The sequence below is a fragment of the Schistosoma mansoni genome, chromosome 1 (assembly GCF_000237925.1).
Source record: "Schistosoma mansoni strain Puerto Rico chromosome 1, complete genome".
NCBI lineage: Eukaryota > Metazoa > Platyhelminthes > Trematoda > Strigeidida > Schistosomatidae > Schistosoma > Schistosoma mansoni.
The window spans coordinates 48702629-48730301 of NC_031495.1; the positions used below are offsets into that span (position 1 = coordinate 48702629).

The window sequence follows — 27673 nt, forward strand, 5'->3', positions numbered from 1 at the left end:
AAGGTGTTACTAGATAAAGCTTATCTCACAAACATCTCGATGAGACCTAAAACTAAATCACTGGTGAGAGCTCAAGGATAATAACAACCTTAGGAATTTAATGCAAACTTACCAAATGACTTGTTATACTGCTTAGTTCATTGTCGGGTAAGGTCATGTGTGCAACTTTCTTCAACAAATGAGGAAATAATTGCAGTATAGCTTGATATTCTCGGTTCAGCTTGTCAAAGGCCTAAAATAAAACGAAGTATACCACAGTCTAAATGTCCTGATTGATAAGAGTCGAGTGTTGTAATTTTGCATCGCATATATATGTAGCTTCTTTTAGTAGTGTTTGGTCACACAAAACGCTAGTAAACAAACAGGTGGACGTCTTGTGTGCCTTAGCTGTTTAGTACGACGGAAAAAACTCACGTACGCAATTTTACGGAATAAACATATCTACTCAAAAATACCTAAGACGACTAACGGGTTATATGTAGTGACGCTTGTCACCATCAAGAACGTTCGCTAAACAACCCGACTGTTTCAGCAGTTTCCATTCCTCCTGTGGGAATCATAAGATAAAAAGGCCGAATTCAATGAAAACCACCAGGTTTATACACTATTTGTAACAACGAGCGCAGCGATCAGTTACAATTTAAACACAATTATTTCCCATTCAATAGGGAAAATATCTGTCCCGTTAAACAGTATTTTGAATACAGACTACGAATTGGAGTCAGGATGTACATTGAAAAACAATGATTTGTAGCAGAAGGGAAGTACGCTTGTTGGAGTTACCTAATTATTTCCCTTGGTGACCGATATTTATGTACAAGATATATATGATTTGGACAGACATCTCTGTGGAGAACGAAGTAATTGCTCTAACAACGCTAATGAGAACGAATTCTTTTTCTGAAACTAACCATTTACTATGTGTATTAACAAGAAAATGCACTTGACACTATATAGACATCATTTAGGAAACTCTGTACACTAAAAACAGAGAACTTATAACAGAGCATTAAATTACAATGGACAAGTATACTTATGCAAATATTACTCACCTGTCTGAAGTTATCAAGTAAACGAGTTTGCGCTAGTAATTTTTCTTGCAATATGACGACCTTCTGATTGAGTTCCTAAATTTACAAAGGACTGGGTTAATAATAAAAAATGTAACATACACTCGCGAAATTTAGTAGGATGAGGTTGCATTCTAAGATTATCTTCAATTGCAGAGCGTAGACGCCTTATGTTGAAGAAATTGTGAAACACTGAACCTTAGTAGTTCACTACAATCACGTTTCTACTGAGATATTGTTAAAAACAAGCAAGCGATAAATTTCAGATGTATTTAGTCAGTAATGTGATAAGCTAGACAATCAATGTAGTCCACAAAAACATGCCTATCCGTATCGCAATCAAAGAAAAAATATCCCGGCGTGTAAAATGATGGAGAAAATACATCACAATAAATGATATAATGCAAAACTGAGAAAGGCTAAGTAACAGTGCAGATAGTTTCGGACCATTCCATAAAAAGGGAATCAAGCTATAATAGAGAGTTTTTAAATGTCACAACTTACCTCAACTTCCAATTTTCCCGATTTCTTAGTCAAAAATTCGAATTTTGAAAACATTTAATTTAACTTATCAGATACAGAACTGTGTTTCCTAGAGATATATATCAACTACCTCGATATTCTAAGCGACTTTTTTTTACATATCCTATGCTTATCTTCAACATAATTAACTTTATTGTTTCAGCAAATCCAAGCTATGTTTCGAAAACATCTACGGTGGAACACTAGCAACCTATGCAAATTTCTAACTATGAAAGTTAGGTTTCACAGACACAAAATGACAGACTAATATAGCGATATACACTTGCCTACTAATTGATGAGGACGTCTTAAAAAACAAATATCAGTTGACAGAAGCTAAACATTCCTCTTTACTTATTCTGCCAAAACTTAACTTACAACTATTTCACTTCCTATAAATAGACTACAGACTGATACAAACCACTCCTGTGTCGTGGTATGAAGAGTTGCACAGGACTGGTTGCTGTTGGTCCTTCACGACTCGTTGGTTCGGGTCTGGGTAACCGGGAAGTGATAACCGCCCTCATACCTATAACAGCACTTTATCTCTTTCCATTCTAATTGTTATTGTGTGGCGCACACGTATCTGGTGCATCCTTGTACCAATATTTACGTGTCCAAATAAATAAATACAATCAACCAGGCATTTCGGAGATAAATACCTTAACATCTCATAAGATATAAACACGAATAACCGTATATCTAAAAGCACAGTGTACATTATACTAACATTAAAATGAGACAAAATTCACTTTTACACAGGAAAGTATTTTAGATACTTGACTGACAAATATGCAGATGCTAAAATAATCAAAATGATACAGCAAACAGGTTTTTCAATAACCTACCGAATCTTGTACAGATTGTAATGTACAATTTAAATTGGCAATCTGGTCAACAAGCTGGCAATGGGTCATAGGACTACACAGCAAAGAATGACCAACAGAAGTAGAAACTTCAGAAGAACTAGGTAAAGCAGTTTGTCCGTATGGTTTTTCTATCCCTTCGAAGTCCACTTTGTCCTCATGAATGCGTAATGGAGTACTGATGAAAAGTCATAAATTTGAACAAAATTTAAATTAGACCAAACCTAGATATTTTTGCCGGATATTTTATAATGCTGAATCAATCACTTAACTACATCTTTATTGCAGTTACGCTGATTAGAAACAAGTCTTCAGCCGTATTTTGGCAGTACAACTGTGTTTTATACTAATATTATTATGATTCAATGAAACACAATACTTTGAGAAGAAATAGAATTATTTGCTCTTTTATGTTATTCAATATAATTTGTTTCTTATTATCGTGTCAATCCATCTGATCTCTTGATTTATTACGCTACCTATCTAAAACAAACAGGATTTTCAAACACGTATTAAAGATCGAGTTTGTAACAAAGTCCTGTGAGCTATTTGCACTTTTAACCTGTGAAACATGAGAGCTAAATGTGAATGATGTGGAAGAACTACAGATAACTGGATACCAATAATCGAGAAAGTTGATTATGTACGCAGAACCACGGAATGAAAAATGGTGTTGAGTGTCAATGTTCCAACCACGGAAACAAATCAGTCGAGCTTGAAAGACTTCATTGACTTCAAATTTTAGCATGAACTAGTGACTGGATTCGTGATAGAGCACGAATTCGGTATTCGCAGTTTTCGTACATTAACATCTTGTTCTACTAATTGCAAATACATTTTAAAAGACCTTGTTCGTTTTCTTATCGACTTTTTTGTTATTTCAGGAAACCGTGAAGACGCAGATCATTTTTAAAACATGAGTCTTCACTCTGTTTTGATCAACTGATTATATTAAAGTAATATTAACATTCGCACTTTACATACATATTTTTTTCTAAGAATCCATTATATGAAAAATGTGCTGAGTTCAAGAAATTAATTTTTTATATCTAAAGCTAATAATATGAATTAATTGATGAAGAAATTATCAGGAAAGAATCTGCAAAGATTTGCAAATCTGATCTGTCATTTTCTTTTAAGGAAATGACTATTGTACATCCATGACAAAATAATAAAGCTTAGTGACAGCATATGGACTGTTATTTCATTCTATAATTCATGTCAGTCAGTCAGCTAGTCACAATGTAGAACTTCGTACGTACGTACATCAGTTCGAATTGCCATACCACATTAGCACAGAGATGCAGTTGTTGATTCAAATCCCATAGTGGTAGAAGTAGTAAGAGTATAATCAGAAATCCAAAAGATTAGGGTTTGAAGATGTTATTCAAGGAGTATAATCCAGTTAAGTAACTTTGGAAAGAGAAAAAGGTTAGTGACATGAGGAATTCAGAAGATTAGAATTTGGTAGAACACAAAGAGTGGATGCACCTTCGCCACTGCAAATGATTTTGAGCTGTCATTCAAGGTCTCTAACCATTGGTTACTATCATCTCGCGAATCCCAACCAGGTAGTCTACACCTACCAACATGCCCCAGACCACTTGTCAGTGACTTCATGGATTTATGCCATGTTTTGGTCTGGCCACCCCTACCTTTCTTCCAACCTACTCCTACACCGTGAAACATTGCACGTCGGGGCAGTCGGTGGTTGGGCATACGTAACACATGTCCCAGCCATCTCAACTGATAAGGTTTCACTACTTCATCAGTCGATTTGCCATCCTTACCTAGTACCCGTTTCCTAACAACTGCATTACTTACCTGGTGGTCCCAGGATATACGAGCAATGCTTCGAAGACACCTGTGATCAAATACTAGTAGCCTACGAATATCCTCTACTCTTATCGGCCATGTTTCACTGCCATGAAGTAGGATGGAGCGAACTGCTGCACAGTAAACACGTCCTTTTGTTGCTAGACGGATATCTCGCCTACGCCATAAATGACGCAAGTTTGCGAAAGCTAGACGAGCCTTCTGTATCCGTGCAGAAATTTCGTCACACACCAGACCACAAGGGCTGATGAGACTCTCAAGATAAGTGAAGCAGTCAACACGCTCAACTACTTCGCTCCCTATCATTAGTTCAGGTGTTGCTGCAACCCAATCCTGAAGTAACATTTTGCACTTCGAGGGAGAGAATCGCATCCCGAACATGCCTGCATAGTTGCTTATAGTGGTCAAAAGACTGCATTTTGTCAGCATCTTCACCAAATAGAACCATGTCATCGGCATATCCTAAGTCAACAAGTGAATCTCCCGTTAAAAGTTCAACTCCTGGAGCTTTAGACGACGAAAGTGTTATCTCTAAAAGCATGTCAACGACAAAGTTAAACAAGAATGGAGGGAATGGACAGCCCTGAAGAACACCACTTGAGGTAATTCTGATGACAGTTCTCCATAGGCTCTAACTCGACCAGTTGTGTTCGAGTAGAGAGTCTTTATGAGGTTAATGTACTTCTTTGGTACTCCTTTCAGTGACAAACACTGCCATAGAACCTCACGATCAACGGAGTCAAATGCCGCCTTAAGGTCAAGAAATACTTCGATTGTGGGACATCTGAATGTATGTCTATGTTCTAGGACCTGACGTAGAGTGAATATCTGGTCTATGCAACCACGTCCAGGTCGAAAACCAGCCTGGTTTTCTCTAGTCTGCTTTTCACGAGCTTTAGTAAAGCTTCCGAGTATTATTGAAGCTAATATTTTAGGCACTACATTAGTCAAACTGATTCCCCTGTGATTGTCACAAGAGAACTTCTGTCCTCATACAGTAAAACTGTCTTGACATTTGTATTGAAAATTTTGATCTTGGTGTTGGTTAACAATTGTTTTGAGTTTCAGATGTTCTTCAGTTGTAAATATGCTGCTCTTGCTTTGCCGATTCACGCCTTCACATCTGCATCTGATCCACCGTGTTCATCGATGATGTTCCCCAAATATGTAAAGGTTTTCACATCCTCCAAGGCTTCTCCGTCAAGTGTGATTCGATTGGTGCATGCTGCGTTGTATTAGAGAGTCTTGCTTTTCCCTTTGTTTATATTGAGACCTACTGCTACACTGGTCGTATTCTCCTGCATTTGTTTTCGCGTGTGTGATAGAAGAGCCAGATCATCTGCGAAGTCTAGATCGTCCAGCTGCATCCTAGCTGTCCACTGTATCCCGCGCTTACCTCCAGATGTTGACGTCTTCTTGATCCAGTCGATCACCAGAAGAAAGAGGAAGGGTGCGAGTAAGCAACCTTACCTAACACCGGTTTTTATCTCGAATGAGTCGGTGAGTTGTCCACCATGGATGATTCCGTATGACACTGACTATCTTCTCAGGCACGCCATAGTGTCGAAGAGGTCTCCATAGTGTTGTCCTGTCCACGCTATCAAATGGTTTCTTGTAGTCAATGAAGTTGATGTAGAGTGAAGAATCCCATTCAATTGATTGTTCCACAATGATCCGTAGAATTGTTTTTTGGTCTATACATGATCGATCCTCACGGAATCTAGCCTGTTGGTCTCGAAGTTGGGAGTCTACGGAGTCCTTTATTCTGTTTAACAATATCCTGTTGAAGACTTATCCTGGTATTGAGAGAAGAGTGATGCCCCTGTAGTTATCACACTTGATGAGATCGCCTTTCTTTGGTATTTTGATCAGAAATCCTTCTTTACAGTCTGTTGGTACTTGTTCATCATCCCAAATCTTACTGAAGAGAATGTGAAGTATCTTTGCAGTTACTGCTACATCTGATTTCAGTGTCTCTGCCGGAATGTTATCTGGTCCTGCTGCTTTGCCGCTTTTGATTTGTCTGATGGACATGCTAATCTCTTTAATTGTTGGTGAGCCAACATCGATTGGGAGGTCCGTGGGTGCTATTCCGAAGTTGGGTGGGTTCAGTGGAGCTGGTCGATTCAAAAGTTCTTTGAAGTGTTCTACCTACCTGTTCCGTTGTTCATCAATGTTGGTGATTACCTTGCCTTCTTTGCTTTTCACTGGTCGATCTGGTTTACGGTAATTTCCAGAGTTTCTTTGTTCTATCATACAGTTGTCTCATGCTTCCTTCTCTTGCAGCCTATTCTGCCGTGATTGCTAAATCTTCCACATAACTGGTAATAAACAAAATTAACTGAAAGCTACTGACTAGACAATAATTCCATGTTTCAAATAACAACAGAAAGAGTTTGATTATTGTGTCGAATAATAAATAAAGTCTGGGGTGTACGCTAAGCACTTTCAAAGCTAGACAAATAAATATCACAAAAACATGTCATTCATCCATAAACATAACATGTTTTTCCTTAATGCACTATTTACAACGTAAGTAACGGAAATGAGTAAATATGAGGAACCTTACATAGTATTTGTACAATTAAGAGTGGAGAGGACTCTTCGGAGTGTTTGTGAGCCTGTATCCGCTTCATTTTGATAAACTTCTGACGTTTGTGTTGATTTACATAGTTCAGATGTAACAGCTTGGATAGAGTGGTCCCCAGTGAACGAGCGACGATCAGTTAACTTCCTTCGTAAAAGATTAGATAACCAACTTCGTGAATAACAACAAACGATAAGATGGCGAAATAGGTCACTGTACTTGAATAACAGATTTTAGATTGAAATCAAAATGTATATCAAACTACAGGTATATTGATGACTCTTAAAGACAAATATACAAAATCCAGGACATTCTGAATATTTTTATTTTTAGTAAAACAAGTAACATAAAAATTCCACTAAATTACCGAAATTATGTATAACGAAAGTAATTGATTAACAGAGTATTAAGGTATTAAGCTTTCTTAGAAAATCCCAACAATAATAAACTCCTAAGAATTATCTTTGTTTAATAACTCACCAAGGTATATTGTTGTGATTGATTTAACTATTGTAACACTGAAAGTCTATACGAGTTTATTGATTGAACTCATATCGCTAAGTGTAATCCTGTTAAACGAAGTTATTGTTGTGAGGTCTAAACATAACAACCGTAATTTATTTTGAAAAGCACAACTATAATGAAATAAGAACAATAGATTGTAACGTACAACACTTGGTAGTTAAGATGTTGTTATTTTCGAAGCGCTAATAAGATAACTGTACATCACAAATTGATATGAGGTGGAGGACTACTGAAAACCATAGTTAGTTTAGTGCTCCATAGTTTTAGACAATTCTCCCAGTTAACGAAAATTACATTCATAATAAACAAGAAAGTTACCGAAAAACATGTATAATTTAGCAACTGTAGATCCTATAATGATGAGTCATAAAATAGAATTGGTGATCATTTGTTGACTGGAGGATTTTTTTAAAATCTGTAGTGTTTAACGCACTATTATAAGATGGTGAGTTATATTGGTACCACTACTTCCACAATGTTGTTACTTGATGTTACCTTTAGAGAAAGTACATGCTTAAAGAATAAATATTTTTATAAAACACGATCAAAACATTCCAAATGTACGATTTTCATACTTTAACTGACGAGTAAGCATAAGTTGAAGTTTTTGATTGAGCTGTCTGAAAGTATTTTTTATTGTTTTTGACTTGAAATCGGATGTAACTGTTTGAAAATTGGTTTTTATGGGATTTAATAGCCCATAATATATATCAGCTATAAAATGAACTGAGAAATGTGTGGGGAGTATAAGAGACAATTAATAAAAAATACCTTCGCAACTGTAGGACACCTTCTTCACGAATGGAAATTAATTCTCTAAGCTTAGCTGCCTCATAAGCTTGACATGTTCCGGATTCAAACATAATTGAAGATGCTTTCTGTCGTAAGATACGTAATTCGGACATTAATTCTATCAAAAATAATTCGAAAAAAAACTAAATACACGCACATACATCTTGAATGAAATTATTGCCAAATAAAGTTGCGAATTTACATTAACTCATTGAATCACTTATAAAGATAAAAAGTGGTTAACAATTAAGCGAACTGTAGGTAATGATGTGCAAAAGTGATTGTTATGGCTCGTCACTTAACAAACCAGGTAGTTGCAATTTCCTTTTGACGTGCGTTAATATCTTGATAACAATGATGAGATGCAGCTCAACTGCAATAATACGTAGTGGTTCTGCCATAAGTACTTGTTTTTTGATCAGTAGACTGTATGTTCACATACATTTTTATCACCCAGGGTTCGAGAAGCCTAAGATCATCATAAGAACTCATATAAGGTGTAGAGAGAAATTGACTTAAATAGATTGAATTTATTACGTAATAGCGAATTACTCTTATGATGCCTGTTACTCGTACATCAACAATTAAAAAAAAGAATACGGTGTGGATGCGATGTCTATCTCCTAACTGCAACGTTTTGAAGTACAGTTGATAAAGCGTTTAACCGGAGTTATTTTAAATAAATATAAGGATAACTAAGTTGTAAATTCAAAAAGAGTTTAAATAAACCTTGTTTGTGACATACGGATATATAAAACATTATAATAAATCTGGTATGATTCCCTTTTTTAAAAATGGACACAGTATCATGCAGTTGTCTCTGCTTTTTACTCTAATAGATCACTGGTTTGTGTCTTAAAAAAGTATTTTCATAAATGGTTCAGACAAGCAGATGGTCCATGGTAGTTCTGTTACTTTGGTTGATATGTAGATAGAACCAAAAAACTTTCTACACGTAGGTCATTATTACCGAACCTCCTATTTAATATTTTTAAAATTATATATATATATATATATATATATATATATATATATATATATATATATATATATATATATATATATAAAAACAAAATTACACATATAAATTACCACGAATCAATCGACTTTTCGGATCTTCATTGACCATCGCTGAATTAATAATAGATGAAGCCTTTTTGGCATAACTAAAAATATACAGTGTAGTGGAAATAAGGACTTTCTAAGTTAGTTAAAACTACAGAAAGAACATGAAAATTACAATTCGTTTACAAAGGCTTCAATTCAAAGCAAATGGGTTAGAAAATCGAAACAGAATTATCAGCAATAAACGAAAGTCGCAGTAACCAACAAAAATCAGTTGGTTGGTGGTCTACATACAAAATATCCTTTCATTATTCAACCATATATGAGATCAAATATAAATTGAATTCAAGCAACGACAGTTCCTACCGTAAAGTGCTTAGTGTTTCGTCGTAATGAGTTTGACAGGGACTGACAGTTGCCAGCATTACTGTGACTGCATTGCCTCCTAAACTATCCTTCAATAACCTAAAATGAAAAAAAAACAGAACGAAATAGAAGCATTATAAATCAATAACGGGAAAGTCGAGGTAATGATTTTCAAATGTTCAGTTCACCTGCACAAATGTATGGAAGTACACGCTTGACTCTACAGGTTAATTAGTGAATGTCACAAAAATCCAACTTTAGCAATTTCTAATCGCGTTTCTGCCAAATGTATAGAGCCATGCAACTACAATGATTTTATTAAAATCATGAACTCAGCTAAGTCAGATCACCATTGAAAACCTGTAGGCACTTGATGGCCTTTTAGTCCCTGCATGGGACTCCTTATAAGTACATACTGACAACGAAAAATCCATGTAGTGCTTTTGAGTTTTTAATGGGGACCTAACGTAGATCGATTCATGATTTCAATGAAATTTAACAATATCTACAACCCTATACCGATAAAGATTTTAGTCAGAAATTTCGAAGAGTGAGATGTAAGTTTTGAAATACAGCGATAACTTACTTTTGAGAATATTAGGGAATGATGGTAAATCAGTTGATGGGGTTGTGAATCTCTATTGACTGGAATGGTTGGGCCACGTAATACGCATGTCCAACCCCCGATTACAACGGCGCGCAATACTGACTAGTGTTGGAGATGGATGAAAGAAAGTTAAGGGTGACCAAACCAAAACGTGAAATCAGTCCATAAAGTCACTAACTTCTGGTCTAAACCATGTTGGTAGATGCAGACTATTTGGTTGGGGTCCGCACAACTATTGTGACCAATGGTTGGAGACTCTGGGTGACATACCTCAGAATTGATCACAATGGTGTAGGTGGGTACACTCTTTATCTTTCCTTAAAATGTAGGATGAAAATTATTTTATACCTTTCTTTCTACGAAATAATTTTTCCCCGTACTATATTCTTATAATGATAGAAGAGAAGTAAGGATACCATATAAAGTTCAAAGAATACATGAAAGCATTAAGAGGTTAGTGAATACTGGCCGGGACAAAGTAGAGGACTTTCGCTTTATATATCTTGGTTTGTAGGTTAATGATGATAATTTATTTATAAATAATGCGATTTCTGAGTGATAGTATCATAAAATATCATACAGAACTATAAATAAACACGAAACAACCCTCTAAGGAAAATAATTCGATTTCAATTTACACAGAAAACCACGACACAAAAAATTGCACCGATTCTTAGACATCTGGAACAAATACCATAAAGTCTTATACGTTAAAAAAACATGTCCCATTTCGACAAAACAAAAACGCCGCCCAACTAACATCTCAAAGGAGATGATAGCCCTACGTTCTTTACGAAAAGATGAAACGGTTATAATTACCAAGGACGATAAAAATAAAACAGTGGTCATGAAAACGGATTTAAAAGAAAAAGTCGTTGAACATCCATCTAAGGAAGCATATTTAAAGATAGACTTAAAATATCTTCCAATAATTAAAGTTAAATAACATACAGGCCAACTTCTTAAAGAACTAAAGTCATTTACTAATATCTCCTAATTCTTTTCTTTATATATCATCAAATTGTTCACCACATCGCGTTTGTGAGGATTACCAAATATATTATAAATTCCAAAAACACTCCGACATATACTGTACCTAAATATCTAAGAGGTGTACTGAAACATCTTCGAAATAACTTATACAATACCACTAAAGATTCCTATGATTTTAAATCAAAATTTTCGGATCTAACCGCCAAAGAAAACGAAACAATGGTAAACCATGATTTTGTATCTTTACAGACTAGGATTCCCATTGATAGATGACCAGACTTTAACAATGGCTTAATATATGATGATCATATTCTATCTAGCGGATGTCCCGACCGTTGCTGCTACCTTGACGTGGTGGTCGGGCTTGCCTATCGTGATGATTCAATCGAGCTATGCTGGCTGGAACAATCGTTCCTCAAGGTCGTACCATGCCAGGCAGGTCGGTTGAAGAGCGGCGAGACTAAAAGCAGCAATCCCAATCCCAAGGTCTGAAGGCGAAGTCGTACTGCCGACTGTACAGAGGTGTGACAGCAGTAAGGTGTTTCTTTCAGGCAACCAGCATAACAGCGATGCTGCCTTCCCACAAGGAGGGGTGGGGTTAAAAAAGGTCGACCCTAAAAATGCACACCTCGCCTTATCCCACGGATTTCCGTCTCCGGCGGTAAGGACCTTTGAAGAACGGAGCTAACACGTCAAAAATCCCCCACAAAAAGGCCGTGCGTGACCGGCCTCAAACAGTTGTCCCTTGGGCACTGCGGTCACGCTCCCAGGTCGTTATGACCAACACTCATCCAACTTTTTTTTCAGGTCCCTCAAGAAATACCCTTTCACGGTGTGGGCAGCCGGGAAGTGATACTAGCCCTCATACCCATAACTGCACACGAGACCAAGTTGGTCACTTTCAAATCCTTCCTACACCTCCTAACAACTCTCTTATCTCCACGACTAACCCTTCCCACGTCCTTTCATCACCTCGCACCGCTAGGGCAAACGATTCGAGTACACGGAACGTTATTCCTGGTCTCCTGAAACCACGCTCTAAACTACATATAGGGACTTTTGATGTCCGAACATTGTGCCAAATAGGACAACAGGCTTCCTTAGCTAGGACTCTAGAATCTTACACCATCGATGTGTGCTGCGTCTCCGAAACGCACATACAAGATCCGAGTAGTGTCATTCATTTGACCTCACTATGTCATAATAAAGAACCATCTCGATACACGCTTCGTGTATCTGGAAGCCCTGATGCTGCTTCCCGTGGCCTCGCTGGAGTAGGCATAGCATTAAGTCCCAGGGTAGAACTAGCTCTTTTAGACTGGATCCCAGTAGACAGTCGTCTATGCGCTGTCCGACTAAACGGATCAGTAAGGACTCGGAAAGATAGGGAAACTCGTCGTTGCCTCTTCGTCGTCTCTGCCTACTCTCCCACTGACTGCAGCTCAGACGATATAAAAGATGAGTTCTACAGGAAACTTTCTGACCTTCTCCGAAAAGCTAGGCGTTCTGATGTAGTAATAGTAGCAGGTGACTTTAATGCTCAAGTAGGTAAACTAAGTGAAAGGGAAAGACACCTGGGTGGATCTTATGGTGTCATGGCGAAAAGAACAGATAATGGCGACCGTCTGTTGCAGCTGTGCTCAGATAACCGCCTATTTCTTGCAAATACTAACTTTAAGCATAAGGAAAAACATCTTTTGACCTGGCGACCCCCGAATTCGTCCCAACGTTGGACCCAAATAGATCACATCGCTATCAGCCACCGATGGAGGGGCTCGATAGAAGACTGTCGCTCATTCTGGAGCACATGTTTAGACTCAGATCATGCTCTAGTGCGAGCACGTATCTGTCTGCGTCTTACTGGTCGTAGGAAAGACACTGCAAGGAAACCTCTAAGGGTTCTACTTAATGATAAGCAAGCTAAGAATATATTTCAGGAACAACTGGAAAAACAGTTAGGCAGATATGTAAGTTGTGTCCACCCCGAGGCAGTGTGAAATGACATCCGAAAAGCTGTGGAAACAGCAGTGATGTCCGCTAGTAAGGTAAACCATAAGGTTAGGGAGAAACAATGGATCTCGGCAGCATCTACCGCACTGATAGATGCTCGAAAACTCATCCCACCTGGCTCTGAACATAACGAAGAGCGGAGTCAACTTAAGCGCAGGCTAATAAAAAGCCTACGCAATGATCGTGAACAGTGGTGGGTAGCGAAAGCAAGAGAGATGGAAAAGGCAGTGGCAATAGGTAACAGCAGACAGCTATTCAGACTTATTAAAGAAACCGGTATTAGGAACCCAACTACCAGCGAAACCATCTCAGATAAAGATGGACATGTCATTCATTCTCAATCCAGGAGATTGGATCGATGGACAGAACACTTTAGGAATCAGTTCAACTGGCCTTCAGCTACACTTCAATTACCCACGATCCCCAGTCGTCCTGAATGGCAAATTGATGTAAGTCCTCCAACCCTTTGCGAGGTTGAAAAAGCTATAGGAAATCTGAAGCGAGGGAGAGCAGCAGGCCCCGACAGGTTGACCCTTGAGATTTTTAAGGATGGTGGTCCAGTATTAGCAACGAGATTGACTGAGGTCTTAGGTAGAATCTGGGAACTGGACGTAATTCCATCTGACTGGTCCCAATCACTGATTGTGCCAGTCTATAAGAAAGGACAAAAGTCCTCCTGTGACAATCACAGAGGGATCAGTTTGACTAATATAGTGTCTAAAATATTAGCTTCAATAATACTAGGTCGCCTAACCAAAGCTCGTGAAGAGCAGACTAGAGAAAACCAGGCTGGTTTTCGACCTGGACGTGGTTGCATAGACCAGATATTCACTCTACGTCAGGTCCTAGAACATAGACATACATTCAGATGTCCCACAATCGAAGTATTTCTTGACCTTAAGGCGGCATTTGACTCCGTTGATCGTGAGGTTCTATGGCAGTGTTTGTCACTGAAAGGAGTACCAAAGAAGTACATTAACCTCATAAAGACTCTCTACTCGAACACAACTGGTCGAGTTAGAGCCTATGGAGAACTGTCATCAGAATTACCTCAAGTGGTGTTCTTCAGGGCTGTCCATTCCCTCCATTCTTGTTTAACTTTGTCGTTGACATGCTTTTAGAGATAACACTTTCGTCGTCTAAAGCTCCAGGAGTTGAACTTTTAACGGGAGATTCACTTGTTGACTTAGGATATGCCGATGACATGGTTCTATTTGGTGAAGATGCTGACAAAATGCAGTCTTTTGACCACTATAAGCAACTATGCAGGCATGTTCGGGATGCGATTCTCTCCCTCGAAGTGCAAAATGTTACTTCAGGATTGGGTTGCAGCAACACCTGAACTAATGATAGGGAGCGAAGTAGTTGAGCGTGTTGACTGCTTCACTTATCTTGAGAGTCTCATCAGCCCTTGTGGTCTGGTGTGTGACGAAATTTCTGCACGGATACAGAAGGCTCGTCTAGCTTTCGCAAACTTGCGTCATTTATGGCGTAGGCGAGATATCCGTCTAGCAACAAAAGGACGTGTTTACTGTGCAGCAGTTCGCTCCATCCTACTTCATGGCAGTGAAACATGGCCGATAAGAGTAGAGGATATTCGTAGGCTACTAGTATTTGATCACAGGTGTCTTCGAAGCATTGCTCGTATATCCTGGGACCACCAGGTAAGTAATGCAGTTGTTAGGAAACGGGTACTAGGTAAGGATGGCAAATCGACTGATGAAGTAGTGAAACCTTATCAGTTGAGATGGCTGGGACATGTGTTACGTATGCCCAACCACCGACTGCCCCGACGTGCAATGTTTCACGGTGTAGGAGTAGGTTGGAAGAAAGGTAGGGGTGGCCAGACCAAAACATGGCATAAATCCATGAAGTCACTGACAAGTGGTCTGGGGCATGTTGGTAGGTGTAGACTACCTGGTTGGGATTCGCGAGATGATAGTAACCAATGGTTAGAGACCTTGAATGACAGCTCAAAATCATTTGCAGTGGCGAAGGTGCATCCACTCTTTGTGTTCTACCAAATTCTAATCTTCTGAATTCCTCATGTCACTAACCTTTTTCTCTTTCCAAAGTTACTTAACTGGATTATACTCCTTGAATAACATCTTCAAACCCTAATCTTTTGGATTTCTGATTATACTCTTACTACTTCTACCACTATGGGATTTGAATCAACAACTGCATCTCTGTGCTAATGTGGTATGGCAATTCGAACTGATGTACGTACGTACGAAGTTCTACGTTGTGACTGACTGACTGACATTCACTCAATGCAAAAGTCCCTTTGACTCTAAACTGATTCAGACGAGCGTCAAACATTGTGACATCGCGTGAGGGGAAACAAAAAGAACAAAAATATAATCTCCTTACTGTTTAATAACTTCCCCATGAATATCATCAAAAATATACTAAAACAAAACGCTCTTTTGTCGAACAATAACAATAGTAAGTTGAATGGACTATCATGGGTTGGCACTGTAGTTCTACCATACAGTCATGGTACAACAGAAGAACTACAACGAATCCTTAGTTCACACAGAATTAAAACTTTCTATAAAATAACGAACACTCTTCGAAATGCTTTGGTTCAAATCAATGATAAAATTCCTATCACTTCAACACGGCATTGTGTCTACAGACTAGGATGTGTAGACTGTAATGCATTCTATGCTGGAGAGTCTTCTCGTGAACTCATGACAAACAACATCTAGGCTACACAAAAAGACCGCCAAATAATCATGCAGAACTAGAGCATCTACAAATCAAATCAGCAGTAACAGTACATACTAATTTTAACAACCACCATATCAATATTAATGACACCAAAATTAGTCACAAAGGATTTTCCAATTAAAAAGGCAAGTGGCTGAAGCCCTTCATGTTTTCTTAAACCCTACTGGGCTTAGTAGGAAGGAAGGCCTAATGACCTATACAAATATTCACACAACTAATTATGTTCACATCTCACGCCACTAACAAACATACACATATTCCTAACCCCACTCTTCCACATTACAAATATCATTTTCCACACACACAACTACATGCACCTAGATCTCACACAATACGAAATAACCTTGTTCGAAAGAACACAAGAATATAATCATGATTAGACCTATCTTAATTTCGACTGTACTAAAAATATTCTGATTTTCGTCTCTTGAACTTGTATCAATTCAATTTATTTATTTTTATCCTGTGAAAAAGTGGCCTACGCCAAATCATGAAACGTCAGAAATCTAGCTTCTACTCGTTGGGACTTTAAAAATCCATTATTTCCACTAACGATGTGTAGGGAAAAACCACTGACAGAATGTTTATGCAATATGTACACCTAGTTTAGTCATCCATTTGCACGTTGTTTTTTGTTCTGCAATTCAAGTTTGCTCTAGACTGTCTTCTCTCGCTTCTCTTTTGATCCCCGGTGCTCTGTAAATGCCATGTTTTTTGACCTCCTGGAACTATTCTCTTTGGCTGTCGACTGTAGCAACTTCCATGAGGTGTGGTGCTACATACTACTTAAAAGCAATCTTGTGAGTACCACTCACCACAGAAAATCTCAATGTTTCAGAATTCTGATCTTATTTTAAATTAACTCATGATCATTTACTGCTGATACTTAATTTAATTTGTCAGGTATTTTTAACGCGTTGCAAGTAATTGACCAACTACAATGTCTTAACTCTATCAGCCCCAGTTAGTAAATGAGTAAGAAAATTCTTAGCGAAAAAAAAACGGTGCATTTAACTTATGAAAAGACCAACTGTAGCTAGCTCTCTTAACCTAGTGAAATACTTCACTAAAACTAAATGGAATTATAATAAGAGATATGAGCATACAATAAATGAGTTAATTCAAAATCTTGTGACCAAATGTTCAATAATTAATCAATAATTATATAATGGTTAATTGATATTACTGGATGCATAAAAAGATGTAACGAAAAATAATCACAAAAATCAACAAACCAGGTTAGCAAGGAATCACGATAAGAAACAAAATCCCGTCGTTTATTGACCAAACGGCACGGAGTTACGGAAAACAGTGGACAAGTATCATGAACAACTGAACGTGGTTCAGGGGATGGAAATGCCCTTCTCTTGTAAGTAATATTCTGGGAAAGTTGAGTGATTACCTTCCCGAGAGTAAACAACGACTTGTTGATTTGACAGCTTTCCTAAAGCACATGGTGAATAAAACAGTGGACCTATAAAATTTCAAGAGCTCACTGAAGAAAATACTTACATCTGACACTGATAACATAACTTTTTTTCAAAAACGTCTTAAAACGATGCTGTCATTTTGAAAATCAAAATAACATGATATTACAAGAAACGAATGAAAGAAATGGTAATAAACACTGACAAATTTAATAGTTACGGGAAACATTTGAATTATAAATCAACACTTTAAGCTTTTGCGTAATGAGACGGAGATTTTGTTTGATACCAGGGTTGGTGAAATTAGTTCACTAGTCAGTATTTTTTTAATTAGCGATACTCTTAGTGATACCCAGAAAACGTAACTCAAACTTGTAGTCAGGAATACATTGTGAAAGAGAACTAAAACATTAGTATTCCAAAAATGTCACGGTGAAGAGTAGATAACGTTGGAACGGCTAAATCATCAATAGCTTAAGCTAACTGCTAATCAAGAAAACACGGTTCTGGATAAAGCCCACTAGAATATGGGTTAGGTAGTTACATTGTTATCTACTGTATTGCAGAACACTAGATCTACTTTTTCAATGTAGTAATTTTGACTCACTGAAAACACATCTTAACATTCATTACCAGGACGTTCATTAATACTTTCTTATACATACTATCAAGTGTTGAATTACTAACCGCTCAAAAATCCTGCAAAAATAAATCCTTTCAAATAAGATATTAACCACTAAAACACTGGAATGGTTTGAAAATATTTACTTTAAAATGTAATATATCACCTACATTCTTAATAAAATTTTAAAAAGCACTAGAAATGAATGGTGTAATTTATTTATTACAACTTTAAATAAGGTTTAAAAACCATGCTATTAATAAATACATGGAATCATTGAATACAACCAACATAAATCCTAATATATGAACTATTTTGAAAAATACTACTCAAATATAACATAAACTTACAATAAAACGTCCACTCAAAGTCGATGTAGATGTTTGACGTTCACTTCCAGCGAGATCAACAACGGTTATGTGACTACTATACATGTTGTCAATATCTCCTAAAATATGTTTAGTCTGGAAAAGTTCAAATCAGACAAAACGTTCGTAATCAAAAAATAACTTCGTTGTCATATTCACAGACACTAAATTAGTTAACGATCACAGTAAAACGGATTTAAGTTTGTATTCTGGTTACAAAATGTTATTTAGATTAACACAAATTCTGATTGTGGAATCAATAACGTAGAATTCATTTACGTGGCAGTCGTGATATAACTATCGTATAGAACTTTATTATGCGTTTACCGAGTAAACTTCTATATGAATGTAGTAAGAACTTATTCATGCACACCATTATCATTATGGTTAAGGGTTATTAGACAAAGTTATTGTATAAAAACAGGGCGACAAAAGGTAAGTAAGTCGTAAGCGATGTAAAACCTGGCACTTGTGTATATTGATACAAATGGTAGTTCATTGAGTTCATTTTCGAAAGTTAATTTTGTGTGCTCTAAGAAAGTATTTTTCATGATGACAAAAGTGTCATCTACAAATCTGATGAGCTGAATGTGATGTCTGATGGTACTGCCAAAATTACGCGATTTTGAATAGGATATGAACAAATTAACGACAATCGATTAAACAGATTGTTCCATAATAACTCCGTTGGTTTGTTTATACTAAATTTCTTTGGATGTTTATGAGGTCGAAGTCAGGCGGAATTTAAGAGATTTCATCACTAAGTTAATGTTTAATGGACACCCGCTAGATAGAATATGATCATCATATATTAAGCCATTGTTAAAGTCTGGTCATCTATTAATGGGAATCCTAGTCTGTTACTTTTGACAATCCAACGGTATAAAAGAATAAGAGATCACTCAAATTATTCATTTTGATGAATTGAATGTTTTATTCTTCAGATAACTCCTCATGAAGCCGATATTTCAAACCAGTTTCCGTCCACTGTTAACTCGATCAGTCAGTTTATAAATATTAGATCAACGAATAGATAAAATTATATCCAACAAAGAGCTCACATGGAATTTTCTGAAGGTATTACATCATGTAAAAAAATAGGATCTGACTAATGCTAATCCTATACATATACGCTAAATAACAGTATATTACTGTCGATATTAATGAACGGATTCAAGGCTTTTATAACTAATAACAATGCGAAAATGCAGAAGCATGAGATAGAACGGATGATCCAGCTGTTTGAAACCCTTCGAATGTACTTTGCGTGAATGGATTCGTATTAATAGTAAGTCGCTGCAAACTAATTTACATATTTTTAACATCTATACGAAAAGCTTATGAAACTAACAGTTGAACGCTTCATCAGTGATAATACAAGTACGGTGTGTGAGCGACTGCTGTTTTCGTTCAGAGAAGTGGCAGCCACAGCACGTAAACGATTCCCAAAATCAAGTCGTTTTATGATATCCGATTCAGACCAAACTTCTTCACACAACAAACCATCGATGTATGGGCCAGTTACTGGGTGTTCACGAACTACAAGCTAAAATTTAAACGATAATAAATATGGATAATAACAATAAATCAACATTTATTTATTTATTTAATCACATATGTATTGGTACAAAGGGCACCGGATACATATACGCCACACAAAATAATGAGAATGGGAGGAGGAGAAGGAAGAAGATGCGTATATATAAAAGGAAAAAAAGAAAAGGAGAAGAGTAATGATGGGGGGAACTGAAATGTACAACCAGAAGAACTCTCTCAGTTAGGAAAGTTATAGCCACTCTTTATGAAGAAAGTAAAAGAAGGTTAAAGCAGGATCGCCACTGGCTTCTATTCTGAGCCATATTTGATAACGTCTCTAGCCACTGTGTTGCACCATCTCTCGGACCCCAGCCAGGGAGTCGTGAAGGACCAACAGAAGCTAGCCCTTTGCAGCTTTCTTTCATGCCACGACACCATGTCATACACTGACCTTCTCTCCGCTTTTTCCAACCAGTCCCAGAGTCGGCAAATAATGCACGACGTGGAAGTCTCTGGGACGACATTCGTAGAACTTGTCCAAGCCACCGAAGTCGGTGTTTCAAGATGGTGAAATCAATTGAATTATTATCTTTGCGCCCGAACACACGATGCCGAACCTCTGCATTACTAACATGGTGTTGCCACTGGATGTCAGCAATCCTTCGGAGAAAACTATCATCGAACACAGAGAGACGTCTAACATCCTCAACTCGGAGAGGCCAGGTTTCACAAGCATAGAGCAAAACTGCTCTCACCGACGCGTTGTAGATCCGACCTTTTACAGCCAGACTAACATCACGAAGGCGCCAAAGATGGCCTAGATTGGCATAAGCCGCTCTGGCTTTCATTATACGTGCATCAATCTCATCACTCACGCCACCACCAGCACTTATGTAGCTACCTAGATACACGAACTTCTCAACTACTTCAATCTGCTCACCATCTAGGGTGAGTACAGGATGAGAATCCTGCCAGTCTTGTAGGAGTACCTTGCACTTGGAGGGTGCAAATCACATGCCGTACCTGCGGACACTGATTGCCAACTGATTAAGTGCGGATTGCATGGCTTGGGCATTATCGCACAGTAAGACAATATCATCCACATACTCAAGGTCGAGAAGTCGTTCTCCAGGCAGCAGATCCACACTGCCATTACTTACATCCATCAGAGCTGTTTCCAGGATGTCATCGATGGCAAAGTTGAAGAGGAATGGTGAGATTGGGCAACCCTGCCTAACCCCACTGCTCGAATGGAACAAGGGAGAAAGGTGGTTGTATGCCCTCACTCTGCCTGAGGTGTTCGTATATAGGGCCTTTAAGATGTTAATAAACTTCTCAGACACACTCTTCTTCAATAGACAATCTCAGAGAACAGTCCTGCCCAACGAATCGAAGGCAGCCCTGATATCAAGAAACACTACGATTGTTGGCCTGCGATAAGTATGACGGTGTTCTAACATTTGGCGGAGGGTGAAGATGTGATCAATGCATCCTCGACCAGAACGAAAACCAGCCTGCTCCTCGCGAGTCAATCGTTCTCGGGTTTTAAACAACCTACGAAGAATGACAGAAGCCAATAGTTTGGACGCAATCGGAAGTAGACTTATCCCCCGATACTTATTACAGGAACAACGTGAACCCTTTTTAAAGATAGGGACGACTATTGACTCATTCCAAGATGTTGGAACACTTTCTTGCCCCCAAACCTTTGCAAACAACACAGTCAATTCTTTAGCCAGAAAGTCACCACCATCTTTAAAAAGAGCCGGAGGCAAGTCATCTGGGCCCGGTGATTTGTAACGTTTCAAGAGTTGGAGTTCCTTGCGGACTTCCGCCTCGTTTGGTGGATCAGTCGTCACCGGCCATGGGGGGCAGGACAAACTGGTTCATGTTGCCGGAGCAGCAGGCCAGTTGAACTGCCCTTCGAAAAATTCCGCCCATCGTCCAAGACGTCGACAGATGTTAGTGATTGGCATCCCATCATCCTCGCAGATTGTTTCACTCACATCAGACTTCTTGCTGCCAGTGGCTCGGATGAGTTGGGAGAGCTTCCGGCAGTTACCAGATGCAGCTGCTGCTTCCATCTCATTAGCACGCTTCGACCACCAGGCTTCTCGGTCCTTACGCAAGCTTTGCCCAATTTCATTGCGTAACAGCCTTCGTTTGTGGTCAAACTCACGGTCACCCGGAGTAGACCGACGGGCTTCCATCAGTTGTAAGGAGCCAGAAGAAACCCATTGCTTGTAAGCGGGACGTTTCGCGAAGCTGCAAGCGGCTTTGCTCGCCATTTTCATGGCGTCGTGAAGATGCAACCAATGCTCATCTATACTTTTCGGTGGGATGGTAGCTAGTCTAGAAGCTAGCTCAGCTCGATACTTACTTGCAACAGAAGTTGCAGCTAGTTTACTAACATCGATCCGTTGATGGCGGTCAATCCTTCGGCCACTGAAAAGTAAGGTGAGATTAGCGCAGACCAGGGCATGATCAGACTCCAGATAGGTACTCCGAAAGGAGCGGCAGTCTTGTACACAACCACGCCAGCGGTAGCTGATTGCGATATGATCAATCTGAGTCCAGGCTTGAGATGCAGAGGGAGGACGCCAGGTGGCACACCGGCGATGACTGTGCCGGAAGTTAGTGCTAGCCAGAAACAGGTTGTGGTCTGTGCACAGTTGCAGCAAACGGTCCCCGTTATCTGTCCTGCGACCAACAACAACATTTCTTAGACAGATAAGGATTCTTTTTTAGGTATTAGGATACCAAAACTTCGTTTAAATCAAAAAGCAGTTACGTTAATAAGCTAGAAAAGACTAGCTGATGTTTGAAAAGATACCGACTACGGACAAATTGCGCAAGACTTTATTTACGATGGTACTTCAACACGAAATCTCAGAGTATGGAGACTCTTATACCGAATTCTAAAAGGCATTCAATCATGTTCTAGGCAGTAGAATTATGTTGATTAGAAAATCCAAACCTTTTAACTAATGGAAGTCGATCGTAGCCGACACAAAGCCTGGCACAAACTTATGTTCTCATATTCTGCGAGCACGATTAGATTAAATTAGCAAAGTGAATAGCAAGAACCAAAACAATAGTACTGCAAATAAAAGCAGGAAAGATTAAACATTGGAGAATCTAGTGATATGATAAGTTCGAGGAACAAAAAGTATGAAACATTACCAAAGCTCAAGATTAGTAGAAAGGTAAAAACCGAACGCACTTGCGTCACTAATGACACCCTCAGTCATTCAATGTCTACAAACAGCCAATTATAATGAACGTAGGGCTCGGTACAAATTTATTTTGGCTCGTTTCCACGTCCCATTAACACGATGAGATGAATTTAAGATGAATAGAAAAGGAACTGAAACTACGTGGTACCAGTGATGTTAAGAAAGACAATATTGGGAATACGATTCCGAAAGACAGAGTGGAAAGGTATATATGGGGGAACACTAGGACTAACGATCGAGGAATCATGGTTAAATACATGTGTCAGTGACTGATTATGAGCTGTCACGAAATATCTTCGAGCACAGATTTGCAGTTATTGTGTGAATCCATACAAAGTATCGTGTTTTTCTACGCCGCTTAAACCAGTAGTCGATGAATTCATAGACTTGTTTTCTAACTACTGTACCATGGTAACTGACGATGTCTGAAGACGTGCCGAAACGTGTTCTGTCTTCCATTTCTACTACTACTGAAATTTTTGCTTCTACTACCCGTGAATTTATAGTTGTAGTTTTATTTCTGTGATATGGCACGGTAACGTGAACCGATACATGTTTCAGGTTTGACATTGAACATAATCGACTGATAGATTTCCTAAAGCACACTCGTTACAAAAAATGTCCGTCAGTAGTGCTCTGATTTAGGTCTTGGCCCCCCAACAGCGCAGAAATATAAAATTAACAGTCCTACGAAAATTACTGTTCACACGTGGTGAGAATTAATATCAAGGTAAACTGAGGTCATTTTTATCTTACCCCGTTTCTGGTAGAATTCGACGAAAGGAGGTCACGTATTCGTTCATTATAAATTTCATAATAACTCATTTTAACAGAAAATCTTGTAGTGGGTTCCTAAATGCACATCAAACAGGATCAACTACCAAGAATACCGTTCTTCTTCCAATTTCCTCGAATACGTCTTTTGAAATTCTCCGGATTATTCCCGGATCATCAGGAGGTCCAGTTATACTACATTTAAAAGATATAAAAAATATCAAACTGAAACATATGGAGAAATAACCTGATATTTGTGGACAAACTAATCAAATTTAAGATGACAGGTCTTAGATCTTGGTGCGAAATTCATCCACCGATTGGTTAATTAGCATTTTGGCATTACAGCTGATGTCATTTCGTGATGAGACCCTATATCTTACTCCTTACCCTAACATCCAGCAGTAAATCCTAATCCTGATTCCTCACACCAATTTATAATCCAGCAAGTGGACATGTAGCGCGGCTCAAAGGTCGTCGATATATCACTCTAACCGTTAAGTAGATACTGAACCCCTCAGAACTTAGAGTAGGAAGAATAGTTCAACTTGTTTGTTAAGCACAGTTTACGTACTTAGACTTCAAAAACAAATTTTTGTATGAAGATTAGTGGTTTTACTCAGAAAAACTCAAGTAAGAGAGTTTGAAAATAGGAATCAGTAAGTGGAAGCCAAACGCTTTAACTACTAACCAGATTGACCAAAACGTCTTACTTGTAAACTATTGAAACATTGCAAAAGTAGAACTTCCAGTAATTTCCATGGATTTGGAACAATAAAACTAGACAGGCACAAGAATACAAACAATATAGTGTGACGATACAATAAGTACCACACTCACAAAAATAACTGCGTAATCACATGTTCAAGGCGTCTTTTTCCCATTGCTTTTTGTTTTCCTTTTCAAGTAGAAAACAAATTATTTTACAGTTGCCACAAATCCGTTAGATATATCTCAAACTTGAGGAAGGAATAGGATCTATAAAGAATTACTTAGCAGACTGAGTAAATATCCGTCAACATACACTGAAATGCATACTACTGATTGAAAAACCCATTTGCTAACTAGTGTTTTATACACTTGGATTTGAACAACTTCGTGAGTGCTAAAGGTACCCCCAAATGCCCTGGTACGGCCGAGAGTGGGGAAAGTCCGCTCTCCCTCTCCAAATGCTCTCACATGGCCACGCGAACATATAGCCTCTGACAGGGAAGTCCTACTCACTATCTTCTCGTGGCATTACTGTTGTTTACGAAATTGAGAGGACGAAAAGCGAATGTCCGGCGCTTTAACCAGATGGGTGGATGTAGAGTATCCACCTAGGGGAGTTGGAAAACCCTGATTCCAAACCAATGGTGCACATGGGCTCCAGAATCCTGAGGGAAAAAATGGCATATGAACCAATTGTTGGTCACCGGCTACCATGGGACTGCGTTTCCTCACGATGCTCCACTGCCTTGCGGATCAGACCTTTAGGTCAAAGGCTCGGGGTGTGGCCCCCTAAGAAAACCACCTGCTTCAGTCTGGGCACTTGGGCAGTATCACAGCCCTCATACAAATCAAATGAGATTTGTGAGGCGCATATTTATCTGGTGCTTTTTTGTACCAATATTTATGTGTTTAAATAAATAAATAAAGGTACTTCCTTGCTGCCTAAACTGAAGTAGGTGAAGTTTAGATGTAAGACCTGTTGACTGAAATCTTATCCTTTAGTCGCGTCTGACATCCTTAGGATAAAACTTTTTTATGAATATTTATATAGTGAAAATCAAGGATGTTTACCTATATGTTTTCCCAGAAGAGGTCATTCCGTATGCGAAAAGGCATGCGTTGTAACCTTCCAAAGCTCTTATCAATAATGGAAACCCAATTGTTTGGTACACTAACTCCTGACTTGCATGTGGCATATGATTTGATCCATCGTTAAGTGACCAAAATGTGTGATCGAATTGAAACTCACGAACATTAACGTTATTTTTAACATTGGGTTCGAACACATGGACAACACCTGGTTTAGGGATCTGAATAGGGCACTGTAGGTTGTTTAGGGCCTCCCTGAATACATAATCTTAGGTCGTACTACTTACCGTTTTGTTAAAGGCCTTACCCTGACAGCGACAATAACTGAAGACTCCATATGGAACGGACACTTGATTCGAATGAGTTATCGCGTCTTTTAAACAAATACTTGGGAATCTAGTCCTCATTAATTGCAACCTATTTATGGCGATCGGGATATATCTCTACTACTCATTTAGTTACAGTATCTTATCAGTTAATCGATAGAAAGTTGAAAAACAGTATTTTCTTAACGGCAGTTTAAGTAATTCACGACACCATATTAGAATTTTAGGTTTGTGTTCAGAAACCAAAAGGGCTCAGGCTTGTGTATCCGCTTCTTACTATATAACTGAGCCCCTTCATTCATGACGTTTGAATTGATTGACTTAGTGTCCTTTGATTATAAAGATGTTGCCAAACCCAAATAATCTGTCATCTTTTATAGTGAGCCCAACACTATCTGTTAACCTAAACAACAAAATTAATTTCCTTCTTGGATCATTATGAATAACGTTTAGTCTTTATTTTTACATACGTTGGTATTATTCATATATTTCCAGTTATTTATTTTCACGCTCACGATATTTTCCCCATCATGACGAAACAGACGTTCAAGATGTCGAAAAAGTGGCACATTCCTTCGTCAAACGATGGGTAGCGAACTTCGGCTGTTCTTCACCTATCACTACAGACCGTGGACACCAGTTTGAGTCCGGAATTCTCCGTTTTCTTACTACACTACTGGGAATCACATGATTCCAGATGACCGACTATCATCCGCAAGATAACAGGTTGGTAGGAATCTTTCACTAACAGTTGAAAGCTTCACTCTCATCTGCAAGCACCTCATAGTGCACCGAAACTCTTCCACTCGTCTTACTCGGCATTCGTAATGCAGTGAAAACTGAAATTGGATACACTGCAACTCAACCCATCTACGGAACGACACTCCGACCTCCAGGAGAATTTGTAGTAGCTGGCCCATATAAACTATCCTAGCTTCTGGACAGACTAATTTATTCGTTCTCTTCAAGCTGTTTCTTGACTTTGCCACTTAACTGTTTGTAAGCCCTGACTATTTTTATATGATCGCATATGTGGTAATTACTTACCCCATACATTATATCTGTAACTTATTTTCATTTGACCATAAATATCGAGTCACGCTTGATTGAATTGAGTTGACACAATCACCTTTTCCACCGCGCGTCATTTCGTTTCACTTCGCCCTCTACTCTGCGATCGTTTCGCTTCTTTTCTTTAACTGTCTGTCTCGATCGACAATTTTATGGAATGTACGTATGGGAAATTCATTCTCGTATTTGGCCTATTGTATTCCGTTATTCACTAACGTGAGTTAAGTTGATGATTATATACGAGGCCAGCTATTATGTATATTTAGATGACAATCAGCATAAAATCTAACTGCAATCAGATAAAAGGTCACAAAAAAATCATGGATCCTTCATCTTCATTGTTTATAGATCAAAACTCTTACACTAACAGGCTTGCAAACGCCATGTGTTCAGTTAGACCCGTTTCCTTTCGATCCCCGTCAACTGGTGTTTTCTTTCAACTTGTCCTACGATACAGTACACAAGCTTTCGGACGTTGCGATTCATTATGACAACTTCTAGAAATGACATACGAAGGACCACAAAAGTTCATCATCGT

At 38.5% G+C, this 27673-nt stretch overlaps 1 protein-coding gene across 2 annotated transcripts; it reads right to left on the reverse strand.

Moving 5' to 3' along the window:
- Nucleotides 1-1065: 1065 nt before the first annotated feature.
- On the reverse strand, nucleotides 1066-26099 carry Smp_147970.1 (putative kif1; the record flags this gene model as incomplete). Of its 2 annotated transcripts, XM_018794669.1 has the most annotated exons (13): nucleotides 1066-1237; nucleotides 6864-7028; nucleotides 8178-8316; nucleotides 9291-9364; nucleotides 9630-9728; nucleotides 17211-17341; nucleotides 17378-17419; nucleotides 18375-18469; nucleotides 19740-19938; nucleotides 23921-24016; nucleotides 24055-24133; nucleotides 25721-25959; nucleotides 26046-26099. In XM_018794669.1, 13 exons carry the CDS (start codon nucleotides 26073-26075, stop codon nucleotides 1066-1068), a joined length of 1560 nt encoding a protein of 519 aa, XP_018649058.1. The 2 variants fall into 2 exon arrangements, with proteins under 2 accessions (XP_018649058.1, XP_018649059.1); XM_018794670.1 differs by lacking the exons at nucleotides 1066-1237; nucleotides 6864-7028 and having other exon boundaries at nucleotides 8025-8316; nucleotides 25721-25993; nucleotides 26026-26075.
- Between the last annotated feature and the right edge of the window lie 1574 nt (nucleotides 26100-27673).